Raw genomic sequence first — 12284 nt, 5'->3', positions numbered from 1 at the left:
CCCCTTATTTAGACGACATCCTGATTCAGGCGTCAAACTTCCAAATTGCCAAGTCTCATACGGACATAGTGTTGGCATTTCTGAGGTCGCATGGGGGGAAGGTGAACGAGAAAAAGAGTTCTCTATCCCCCCTCACAAGAGTTTCCTTCCTAGGGACTCTGATAGATTCTGTAGAAATGAAAATTTACCTGACGGAGTCCAGGTTATCTAAACTTCTAAATTCCTACCGTGTTCTTTATTCCATTCCTCGCCCTTCGGTGGCTCTGTGCATGGAAGTAATAGGTTTAATGGTAGCGGCAATGGACATAGTGCCGTTTGCACGCCTACATCTCAGACCGCTGCAACTATGCATGCTCAGTCAGTGGAATGGGGATTACACAGATTTGTCCCCTTTACTGAATCTGGACCAAGAGACCAGGGATTCTCTTCTCTGGTGGCTATCTCGGGTCCATCTGTCCAAAGGTATGACCTTTTTCGCAGGCCAGATTGGACAATTGTAACGACAGATGCCAGCCTTCTAGGTTGGGGTGCAGTCTGGAACTCCCTGAAGGCTCAGGGTTCGTGGACTCAGGAGGAGTCACTCCTTCCAATAAACATTCTGGAACTAAGAGCGATATTCAATGCTCTTCAGGCTTGGCCTCATCTTGCGACGATGAGGTTCATCAGATTTCAGTCGGACAACATCACGACTGTGGCTTACATCAACCATCAAGGGGGAACAAGGAGTTCCCTAGCGATGTTAGAAGTCTCAAAGATAATTCGCTGGGCAGAGATTCACTCTTGCCACCTATCAGCTATCCATATCCCAGGTGTAGAGAACTGGGAGGCGGATTTTCTAAGTCGTCAGACTTTTCATCCGGGGGAGTGGGAACTCCATCCGGAGGTGTTTGCACAATTGGTTCTTCGTTGGGGCGAACCAGAACTGGATCTCATGGCGTCTCGCCAGAACGCCAAGCTTCCTTGTTACGGATCCAGGTCCAGGGACCCCAAGGCAACGCTGATAGATGCTCTAGCAGAACCTTGGTCCTTCAACCTGGCTTATGTGTTTCCACCGTTTCCTCTGCTCCCTCGTCTGATTGCCAAAGTCAAGCAGGAGAGAGCATCGGTGATCTTGATAGCGCCTGCGTGGCCACGCAGGACTTGGTATGCAGATCTGGTGGACATGTCATCCTTTCCACCATGGACTCTGCCGCTGAGACAGGACCTTCTACTTCAAGGTCCTTTCAACCATCCAAATCTAATTTCTCTGAGGCTGACTGCCTGGAGATTGAACGCTTGATTTTATCAAAGCGTGGTTTCTCCGAGTCAGTCATTGATACCTCGATTCAGGCACGGAAGCCTGTCATCAGGAAAATCTATCATAAAATATGGCGTAAATATCTTTATTGGTGTGAATCTAAGGGCTACTCGTGGAGTAAGGTCAGGATTCCCAGGATATTATCTTTTCTCCAAGAAGGATTGGAGAAAAGATTGTCAGCTAGTTCCTTAAAGGGACAGATTTCTGCGCTATCTATTCTTTTGCACAAGCGTCTGGCGGATGCCCCAGACGTTCAGGCATTTTGTCAGGCTTTAGTTAGAATCAAGCCTGTGTTTAAACCTGTTGCTCCACCTTGGAGCTTAAATTTGGTTCTTAAAGTTCTTCAGGGGGTTCCGTTTGAACCTCTTCATTCCATAGATATCAAACTTTTATCTTGGAAAGTTCTTTTTTTGGTAGCTATTTCCTCGGCTCGTAGAGTTTCCGAGTTATCTGCCTTACAATGTGATTCTTCTTATCTGATCTTCCATGCAGATAAGGTAGTTCTGCGTACCAAACCTGGGTTTTTACCTAAGGTGGTATCTAATAAGAATATCAATCAAGAGATTGTTGTTCCGTCTTTGGGTCCTAATCCTTCTTCAAAGAAGGAGCGTCTATTACACAATCTGGACGTGGTTCGTGCTTTAAAGTTTTACTTACAAGCTACTAAAGATTTTCGTCAAACATCTGCTTTGTTTGTTGTCTACTTTGGACAGAGGAGAGGTCAAAAGGCTTCGGCAACCTCTCTTTCTTTTGGCTAAGAAGCATAATCCGCTTAGCCTATGAGACTGCTGGCCAGCAGCCTCCAGAAAGGATTACAGCTCATTCTACTAGAGCTGTGGCTTCCACATGGGCCTTTAAAAATGAGGCTTCTGTTGAACAGATTTGCAAGGCGGCGACTTGGTCTTCGCTTCATACTTTTTCAAAATTCTACAAATTTGATACTTTTGCTTCTTCGGAGGCTATTTTTGGGAGAAAGGTTTTACAGGCAGTGGTACCTTCCATCTAAGTACCTGCCTTGTCCCTCCCTTCATCCGTGTACTTTAGCTTTGGTATTGGTATCCCACAAGTAATGGATGATCCGTGGACTGGATACACCTTACAAGAGAAAACATAATTTATGCTTACCTGATAAATTTATTTCTCTTGTGGTGTATCCAGTCTACGGCCCGCCCTGTCATTTTAAGGCAGGTATTTTTTAATTTTAAACTACAGTCACCACTGCACCCTATGGTTTCTACTTTCTCTGCTTGTTTTTGGTCGAATGACTGGATATGGTAGTGAGGGGAGGAGCTATATAGACAGCTCTGCTGTGGGTGTCCTCTTGCAACTTCCTGTTGGAAATGAGAATATCCCACAAGTAATGGATAATCCGTGGACTGGATAGACCACAAGAGAAATAAATTTATCAGGTAAGCATAAATTATGTTTTTCAGAAGATACTAAGTGCTGATGGCTATTTGTTACACATATGGAAGTTGAGTAATGCAGTGAGACTCAACCATTCGTGCACTACATACCCAGTTGTGCTGTAATCCCATCCTTTGGACTTTTGTGCTAGTTCATGTATGCCATATAGATAACATTGTGCTCACTCCCATGAAGTTATTTAGGAGTCAGCACTGATTGGCTAAAATGCAAGTCTGTCAAAAGAACTAAAATAAAAAGGGGCAGTCTGCAGAGACTTAGATACAAGGTAATCACAGAGGTAAAAAGTATATTAATATAACTGTGTTGGTTATGTAAAACTGGGGAATGGGTAATAAAGGGAATATCTATCTTATTAAAAAATAAAAATTCTGGAGTAGACTGTCCCTTTAAGTCATTCTTTTTCTTTCTTTCTTTCAAATATTGTACTTTGTTTTCTGACTACAGTGTCCCTTTAAAGGGACACTAAACCAAAAATTTTTATTTAATGATTAAGATAGAACATGCAATTTTAAACAACTTTCTAATTTACTCCTATTATACATTTTTCTTCGTTCTCTTGCTATCTTTATTTCAAAAGCAGCAATGTAAAGCTTAAGAGCTGGCCCATTTTTGGTTGAGAACCTGGGTTATGCTTACTAATAGCTAACTGTATCCACCAATAAGCAAGCGCTATCCATGGTGCTGAACCCTAAAATGGGCTGGCTCCTAAGCTTTAAATTCCTACTTTTTAAATAAAGATAGCAAAAGAACGAAGAAAAATTTATAATAGGAGTAAATTAGAAAGTTGTTTAAAATTGCATGTTCTTTATCATTAAATAAAAAAATGGGTTTATTGTCCCTTTAAAGGGACACTGTAGTCAGAGAACAAAGTACAATATTTGAAAGAAGAAAAAAGAATGACTTAAAGGGACAGTCATAACCAACACAGTTATATTAATACACTTTTTTTGCATTCTCTATCTGAATAATTAAAGAATAAGATGGGTTTAGTGTCCCTTTAAATTATATAGCATATAGTATATTCACTATTTGTCAGGTATTAAATGACTAAGTTTCCCAACCAGACTGCTGGCTTTCTGAAGAATATTTCTTATTACCACACCACTCTGTGGAAGCCCACCATACATGGTCAATACCTGAGCAATCCCTTTAAGAGAACTTGCCTCCCTGTTGAATTAGGTCTACAGTTTGCTCTGGTATCAGCAAAAAAGGGCACCAGTTACTTCAAAATCTTCTGGAAATGAATGTCGTAGGTGAAAGAGTAATGATAACTTAATTTTTTTCTTTCATGATTCAGATAGATCATGCAATTTTAAGCAACTTTCTAATTTACTCCTATTTTTCTTCGTTCTCTTGCTATCTTTATTTAAAAAGCAACAATATAAAACTTAAGAGCCGGCCCATTTTTGGTACAAAACCTGGGTTATGCTTGCTTATTGGTGGCTAAATGTAGCCACCAATAAGCAAGCGCTATCCAGGGTGCTAAACCTAAAATGGTCTGGCTCCTAAGCTTTACATTCCTGCTTTTTAAAAAAAATAAAGATAGCAAGAGAACGAAGAAAAATTGATTATAGGAGTAAATTAGAAAGTTGCTTAAAATTGCATGGTCTATCTGAATCATGAAAGAAAGAAAAATGGATTTAGTGTCCCTTTAACACGGTGAATGTATCATTTTGTTGTTATGAGCTAGATGGCAGATTTCTGTATAACAGGTAGCTCTAATAAAGTGGCAGGAGCCTCTGGTTTTGCCGCACCTGTAACTTTGTGAGGTTGTTGTCTGCGTCTGGCAACAGTTCCACAGCTCGCTTCTTCACTTTGATTACATTTTCTTTCTCTTCACATTGCCGACGCATTTCGCTGCCCTCACCTTCAACCTAGGATAATAAAGATCGATTATCAGGTTACAGGGAGCTTGTGTTGGCTCTCGTGCTGTATATCCGGAGCGGCCACCTACCTGGGTCACAGAGAGCTGTAGCAGTTTGCTGCTCTCACGTAGCCCTCGGATCTCCTGCTCTATGGCGTCTATCTGCTGCTGCAACGAACTAAGCTCCTGCCGCTCTTTGTCTTCATCCTGGAAAACAGCATAGATGAAGCTAGCGCAGGAAATATTACAGTTTTCTACAGCAAACTTCCCATTACACCCTTCTGTGCTAAATTACCAAAGTGATTCGAAATGAATTGCACTATATATGACCAACAAAAATACAGATTATATGTGCTGGGGCAGGGGTGCTCAACCTTGGCTCTCCAGAGGTTTTGGAACTAAATTTCCCATGATGCTCAGCCAGTATTCCCCAGTATATTCAGATACTTTAAGCTGGCTGAGCATTATGGGAAATGTAGTTCCAAAACCTATGGAGAGCCAAGGTTAAAGGGACACTGAGCCCAAATTTTTTCTTTCGTTATTCAGATAGAGCATGAAATTTTAAGCAACTTTCTAATTTACTCCTATTATCAAATGTTCTCTTGGTATCTTTATTTGAAATGCAAGAATGTAAGTTTAGATGCCGGCCCATTTTTGGTGAACAACCTGGGTTGTTCTTGCTGATAGGTGGATAAATTCATCCACCAATAAATAAGCTCTGTCCAGAGTTCTGAATCAAAAAAAAAAAAGCTTAGATGCCTTCTTTTTCAAATAAAGATAGCAAGAGAACAAAGAAAAATTGATACTAGGAGTAAATTAGAAAGTTGCTTAAAATTGCATGTTCTATCTGAATCATGAAAGAAAAAATTTGGGTTCAGTGTCCCTTTAAACACCCATGTGCTGGGGAATCAGCCAGCTATGACAGACAACACATAAGTGATTCCAATAGAAAAATAATTAAAACACACACAAATATGACCTATGGACCTCAGAGAACCTTATGTATATTTAGCAACTCTTTTATGGTGATCGTCCCTTTTATACCTAAACACCCTACACGATATTATCATGGTTTTACTTTATATTTTGATTTGCTTTAGACTATTTATTTTGGTTCACCACTGCAGAAAGACCACTCCATGTAGCCACCATATTCAATAACCCAATTTATTTTTACCTTGGCATCTTTCTTGGGCAGGACCTCTGCTACTCTCTGCATCTGCTCCTTTAGGGTCTGTGGATCCTAAAAAAGGAAAAAAAGAAAATATGTATGATTGACTGGTGAGACTAACCAATGACAAAAACTGCTTTGCACATTTCCCTGCAATTAGCTCTTAGCACCAGCTGGGCACAAGCACAGCGACTCAGAGACAGTCAATACCAGTTTATGGCACTGTGTTCTTGGTTTTACAGAGAACAAGACGGCTCATTAGCTACTGAGAAGTGTAATCACTTCATATGGACCTTCAACACTTACTGGGGATGCCAAACCTTGGGGCAACTCAGTTTCAGGTAATGGTTTAATCCAGACATATTCAAACTTGGCCCTCCAGAGGTTTTGGAACTACATTTCCCATGATGCTCAGCCAGCATATCAGCTGGCTGAGCATCATGGGAAATGTAATTCCAAAAACTCTAGAGGGCCAAGTTTGAGGATGTCTGGTTAATCAATCTTCACACCATAAAAGCAAAAAAGATTAGAACCCTGCATACGGTTTATTTGGGTATTTTTAGGTTTTAGAAAGTAACTGAGGACACAACAGCTATGTAGTGATCAGTGACAAAGGACATTAGGTCACATATTTCAGTATCCATCCCATCCAATTACGTGTAGTATATTAGTGCAAAGCATGATTAAGGTATTAAAAGTATTTACATATGTCACTTTCATAGTGACATATTTGAATTGTTTTGTAGCCCAGGGCACACCACTTTAGAACCCTCTTGAATATGTTTATCTTTTGCTGAGGTCAAGACAGATAATAATGAGCTCCTACACTGATCTAGCAATCACTGTGTAGCATGTTGCAGAGTCAGCGCTCTGGATCTCATAGTTAGCTCTACAGCTTCTCTGGGACAGTGGAAAGCCACAATTAAATTACAAGAAAAGCAAGCAAAATTAATAAGTAGATTATTAACGGGGCAACCCCGAAACGTCACTACTGCATTAAAAGGATTTGATTCAAGACCCGGTGAGTGCCTTCTTTTTTCTGGATATATATATATATAAATAAAATTATTTATATATATTGATTCTGGTGCAAGGCCACCATGTTAAGATCTGTGCAGATCCAGATCTTAACGTGGCGATCTTGCACCACAATCAATCCAGATCCAAAAAGAGCCGAATAACTTACTTCCGCATTCGGATCCTAACGAAGAATCCAAATGCACAAGCCGATTGTATTATAGCCAATGTATATGACTCTCTCCATAACGTACCTGCTGGTAGGTGAACCGTTGAACACGTGTAAATCTAGATCCCTTGTTCTGTTCCAGCGTATCTGCGCGGTCCTGAGGTGTGGTAGCCAGTGACTGATTCTCAGAGAGATTCTGGCTGTGCTGGCGGAGCTGGTCCTGGATCTTCTTCTGTAGTCGCTGCTGCTTCCTGCTACGGTAATCCTGCATGAAAAGCAATGTGTATGATAATACAGGGGGAGGCAACACAATACGGGGGGAGTCACACTGTGGCTAAAAAGTAACCAATGCATTTACCAGGTGACAGAACCACGTGTACGGCTGTGTACAGTAAATAACTACTGATGTGGTCAATATTGTATTTCTGGTATTATTGCCCTAAAAATTATTGTATAGCCAAACAGAACATCTAGAAAACTATCCTTGCTTGCCTTCCTATAGAAGTAGTCTGTATATTATTACAAATGCACCAGAGAACTCTGGGTTAGATATGCAAATTAGATATACATTATCTCACAGTTTTGCTTTCAACAGAATCCCCTTATGGGGTAAGTGACCTCATGATTTTAGGATGTCATGGGTTAATTTTTCTTTCTTTTATTTTTGTGTCTGCTATTTACAACTTCTCATCTGAACCATCTAAAAAAATGGCAATTTTTTTCGGAAGAATGGTTTTTATTACCTACATCTGGAGAACCAGAGATAATTTGTCCTTCTCAGGAGATTGATTTTTACGAGGTAAAGATGTTAATTTTAGTTCATATACTAAGATATCTTAAGACATGCTTTAATCACTTTTATGTTACCAGATGAACAAATATGACAGACTTGTCATGTTTGGTATCAAAATAATCCTCATGATGTCACAATGGGATTGCTTATAAAAGGTAGGTGTATTATTTATACATAATAACAATAAGTTATCCTATAACTTTAGCCAGGACTTGCAATTTGGGATTTATGGCCTGTCATAAAAAGGGGTGGCTACATTCCTTTACCCCTTTTTTATTTTAAAAAACTGTAGTTACCGAAGCAACTATAAAAATATTGTGTTTTTTAGACTGAGTTTTGCTAAATTGTGTTTTGGGATTTTTAATCTGTTAGTCTGGGGTTTTCCTTAGGATTTCCCGTATAATAATCTTAAAGTGGTGGCAGCAGAGATAGTTTAGAGTGGATGAAATTAAAGGGGGGTGTGGGTATTTTTCTAGGTCTATTACAGACAACAGAGAGTTTGTTGACCCTTGCAAAAACTGAACTGGAGTGGCTAGACTGTGACAAACTGGTTAAGGTGGAAAGGGACGGTTAACCCTTTCTGTGACAAACTGGTGACTATTGTAGGGTTGGTTAAACCCTGTACGTCACAAGGTTTAACCAACTCTGGTTTATGTTTACCTCATAAGGGGATTCTGTGGTCAGACACAGTATGGAAGCAAAAACTGGGACACATTGTATATCTAATTTGCATATCTTTCCCAGAGTTCTCTGGCGCATTGGTAACAATGTATACAGACTACTTCTATAGGAAGGCAAGTGGGGATACTTGTCTAGATGTGCTGATTGGCTTTATAATAATTTTTAGGGTTCTTACTTTTATGAAATAGAGGCTTTTAATCTAATAGTTTTATCTCCTTCATAACTTAGATGAATATTGCTAGTAGTATTGCAAAAGGCATTATTTGCCTTGTGTATTACAAGGCCCTGGGCAAGGAGGTGGCTATGTTACGAGCCCCACAAGCTGGACAGAAAAAGAGTAATAGGGTAAAGCTTTTCTCTTGCTCAATTTGTAAATAAACAGGAAACGGTTAAAGGCAGAACGCAGTTACACTGGTCAGATACCATTCACCACTAATGAATATAACAAAACCATGTAACACAGCGGTAAACAATTCTCCTGCAACCGCTGAGATGCTGGGGTCTCCACATACAGATTACAAAGCCACCCTCCAACATGGGAAATACAGACCATCTCGATCAGGACTCACCTCTGGAGACAAACGAGAGGCCAGACCTTGGCTTTTCCACTCGGTCTCCCACTCCTGCACTGCACTGAGGTCGGAGATATTTCTCTCCAGCAAAGAAGCAACTAGAGACGATACATGAGGCACCTGGGCGGTGACCAGAGGCGCGTGTTGTGACCAATACTCCTTTCTTTCTACACAAAGAAACAACACAGAGTAGCAATATTGCACAAACGCACAACCAATTTCCATCCATATACTCTAGAGAAGTGTAGATTAGATAGTCTTACCAGCTGGGACAGACTGCACGGAAGGACTGCTGGGTATTGTTAGGGCCTGAGCGTGAAAACGATGCAACCGGCATGAGCTCTGTAATAGGAGAAAGTAACACGAAACATACTCCTTCCTGTTAGATATCATCTATATATTGTCTAGTATGTGCGCCCATCCCTGGTTATCACACTCTAGACAAGCTTTTACCTAGACAACGCCTTCATGATGCAGTCTTATAGAGTATAGCTATTTGTAACCTTGTGCATGTCCGAGGATCCCATGCTTTCTTTCTGCCTGAATACTGTAGAATAGTATCAAATATGCCATTTACTAAAAACCTTTAAGGTATATTTCTTTGTGACTTCTATCCTGCTATAACGTTGTTGCTGTGTAATTTAACGTAATTGTTAACCTGCTGTAATGCTGTTTCTGTGTAACCTCTATGCTGCAGTGCTGCTGCTGTGTAACCTTTATCCCCCTGTAACACTGCTGCTGCATAACCACTATCCAGTTGTAACACTACTGCTCCTTGACCTCCATCCCACTGTAATGCTGCTACATAACGTCTATCCCATTGTAATGCTGCTGTGTGACCTCTATCCTGTTATAATGCTGCTGTATGACCTCTATCCTGTTATAATGCTGCTGTATAACCTCTATCCTGTTGTAATGCTGCTGTGTGACCTCTATCCTGTTATAATGCTGCTGTATGACCTCTATCCTGTTGTAATGCTGCTGTGTGACCTCTATCCTGTTATAATGCTGCTGTGTGACCTCTATCCTGTTATAATGCTGCTGTGTGACCTCTATCCTGTTATAATGCTACTGTGTTACCTCTATCCTGTTATAATGCTACTGTGTGACCTCTATCCTGTTGTAATGCTGCTGTGTGACCTCTATCCTGTTGTAATGCTGCTGTGTGACCTCTATCCTGTTGTAATGCTACTGTGTGACCTCTATCCTGTTGTAATGCTACTGTGTGACCTCTATCCTGTTGTAATGCTGCTGTGTGACCTCTATCCTGTTGTAATGCTGCTGTATGACCTCTATCCTGTTGTAATGCTACTGTGTGACCTCTATCCTGTTCTAATGCTACTGTGTGACCTCTATCCTGTTATAATGCTGCTGGTGTATTACCTCTGTCCGCTGTTTACCTCTGTCCGCTGTTTACCATTGCTGCTGTGTGACCTCTATCCTATTATAATGCTGCTGTGTGTTACCTCTGTCCGCTGTTTACCTCTGTCCGCTGTTTACCTCTGTCCGCTGTTTACCTCTGTCCGCTGTTTACCTCTGTCCGCTGTTTACCTCTGTCCGCTGTTTACCTCTGTCCGCTGTTTACCTCTGTCCGCTGTGTCTCCATTCATTTAATAGTCTCACTATGTAATCCCTACCTTGCAGTGCTATGTGAAGTGCCACATTGTGTACACACCTGGGATCGCTGGACACTGGCTGTTCTACATAATGGTGGTAGCCAGGGGACCGACAGCTGCTGCTTTATCTTAGCTGCAATATCTCTCTGAACAGCAGCTGATTTACCTGCAACAAATGAGGGTATATCACACTTTGCAGTGATCATGCAGATACCAGTGTTGGCTTCATGCTCACAGGGAAACCCCAGCTCCTTATATAATATATAAATAATGTGTTAGAAATAGAATCTAGGAAGACTACTTTATTCCCTATTGTGGCAAAAGTCACCCTGTGGATGAGACAGATGCGCTCTGTACCCCAGCTCAGAACTCTATCTACAGACACAACTCCCCCCCCCCCCTACCTGCTGGCTGATGTGCGTCCTCTGGGGCATCTCGGGGAAGCTTCTCAGCCAGGAAGATCAGAAGCGCTCGGATGTCAGGCTCACTGCTGTAGAGAAAAGTCTGGTAGCCAACATCTCCTGGATAACCCAGATCCTGAGAGACAGAGGGAAAGAACAATGGTAATTACTAGTTGCATTCCACTGAACAAACCAATGCAATTTGTATATACTAAACTGGGCTCAGTACAAAGAAAAAAAAGGAGGTCCAAAGAAAAAAAAAGAGAGACAGAAAAGAGAAAGACTTAAAACCCACCAAGCACAAAAGAGTATATATTATTGCCAGTATAAATTGAGCACTAAATTTAACTCATTGAAGATAATAAAGTTGTTACGATATTCCTTGCTACATAATAGCTACAATGTGAAATCCTTTTCTCGGTTTTCAGGGATTACGACGTTAACATTTTTAACATCTCTGCCGTTGTGGTCCAAATTTATAGTATATAGAAAATAGCCATGACACCTACACACGCACACATACATAACAGAAAGAAAATACTCCCCACACATAAACACACATAGATTACCGAAAGAGAGTACCCTACACACATACATCACACACATTACAGACAGAAAGCACCTTACACACATACACATGCATCACACACATTACAGACAGAAAGTACCTTACACACATACATCACACACATTACAGACAGAAAGTACCCTACACACATACATCACACACATTACAGACAGAGAGTACCCTACACACATACATCACACACATTACAGACAGAAAGCACCTTACACACATACACATGCATCACACACATTACAGACAGAAAGTACCTTACACACATACATCACACACATTACAGACAGAGAGTACCTTACACACATACACATGCATCACACACATTACAGACAGAAAGTACCCTACACACATACATCACACACATTACAGACAGAGAGTACCCTACACACATACATCACACACATTACAGACAGAGAGTAACGTACACACATACATCACACACATTACAGACAGAGAGTACCCTACACACATACATCACACACATTACAGACAGAGAGTACCCTACACACATACATCACACACATTACAGACAGAGAGTACCCTACACACATACATCACACACATTACAGACAGAAAGTACCCTACACACATACATCACACACATTACAGACAGAAAGTACCCTACACACATACATCACACACATTACAGACAGAAAGTACCCTACACACATACATCACACACATTACAGACAGAG

At 40.8% G+C, this 12284-nt stretch overlaps 1 protein-coding gene across 1 annotated transcript in view; it reads right to left on the bottom strand.

Annotated features, from left to right (window-relative positions):
* Positions 1 to 12284, bottom strand: part of CCDC22 (coiled-coil domain containing 22) — a 50260-nt gene that overhangs the window by 23409 nt on the left and 14567 nt on the right. Inside the window, exons 3-10 of the mRNA XM_053695994.1 lie at positions 11013 to 11145; positions 10668 to 10774; positions 9256 to 9334; positions 8990 to 9159; positions 7032 to 7211; positions 5767 to 5832; positions 4680 to 4796; positions 4480 to 4599 (exon numbers count right to left, since the gene is read on the bottom strand). Of these exons, the coding sequence (XP_053551969.1) occupies positions 4480 to 4599; positions 4680 to 4796; positions 5767 to 5832; positions 7032 to 7211; positions 8990 to 9159; positions 9256 to 9334; positions 10668 to 10774; positions 11013 to 11145 (972 nt within the window). The remainder of the gene's footprint in view (positions 1 to 4479; positions 4600 to 4679; positions 4797 to 5766; positions 5833 to 7031; positions 7212 to 8989; positions 9160 to 9255; positions 9335 to 10667; positions 10775 to 11012; positions 11146 to 12284) is intronic.

This window comes from Bombina bombina, chromosome 12 (genome assembly GCF_027579735.1).
Source record: "Bombina bombina isolate aBomBom1 chromosome 12, aBomBom1.pri, whole genome shotgun sequence".
Lineage (NCBI taxonomy): Eukaryota > Metazoa > Chordata > Amphibia > Anura > Bombinatoridae > Bombina > Bombina bombina.
This window is presented reverse-complemented; position numbering and strand designations above follow the sequence as displayed.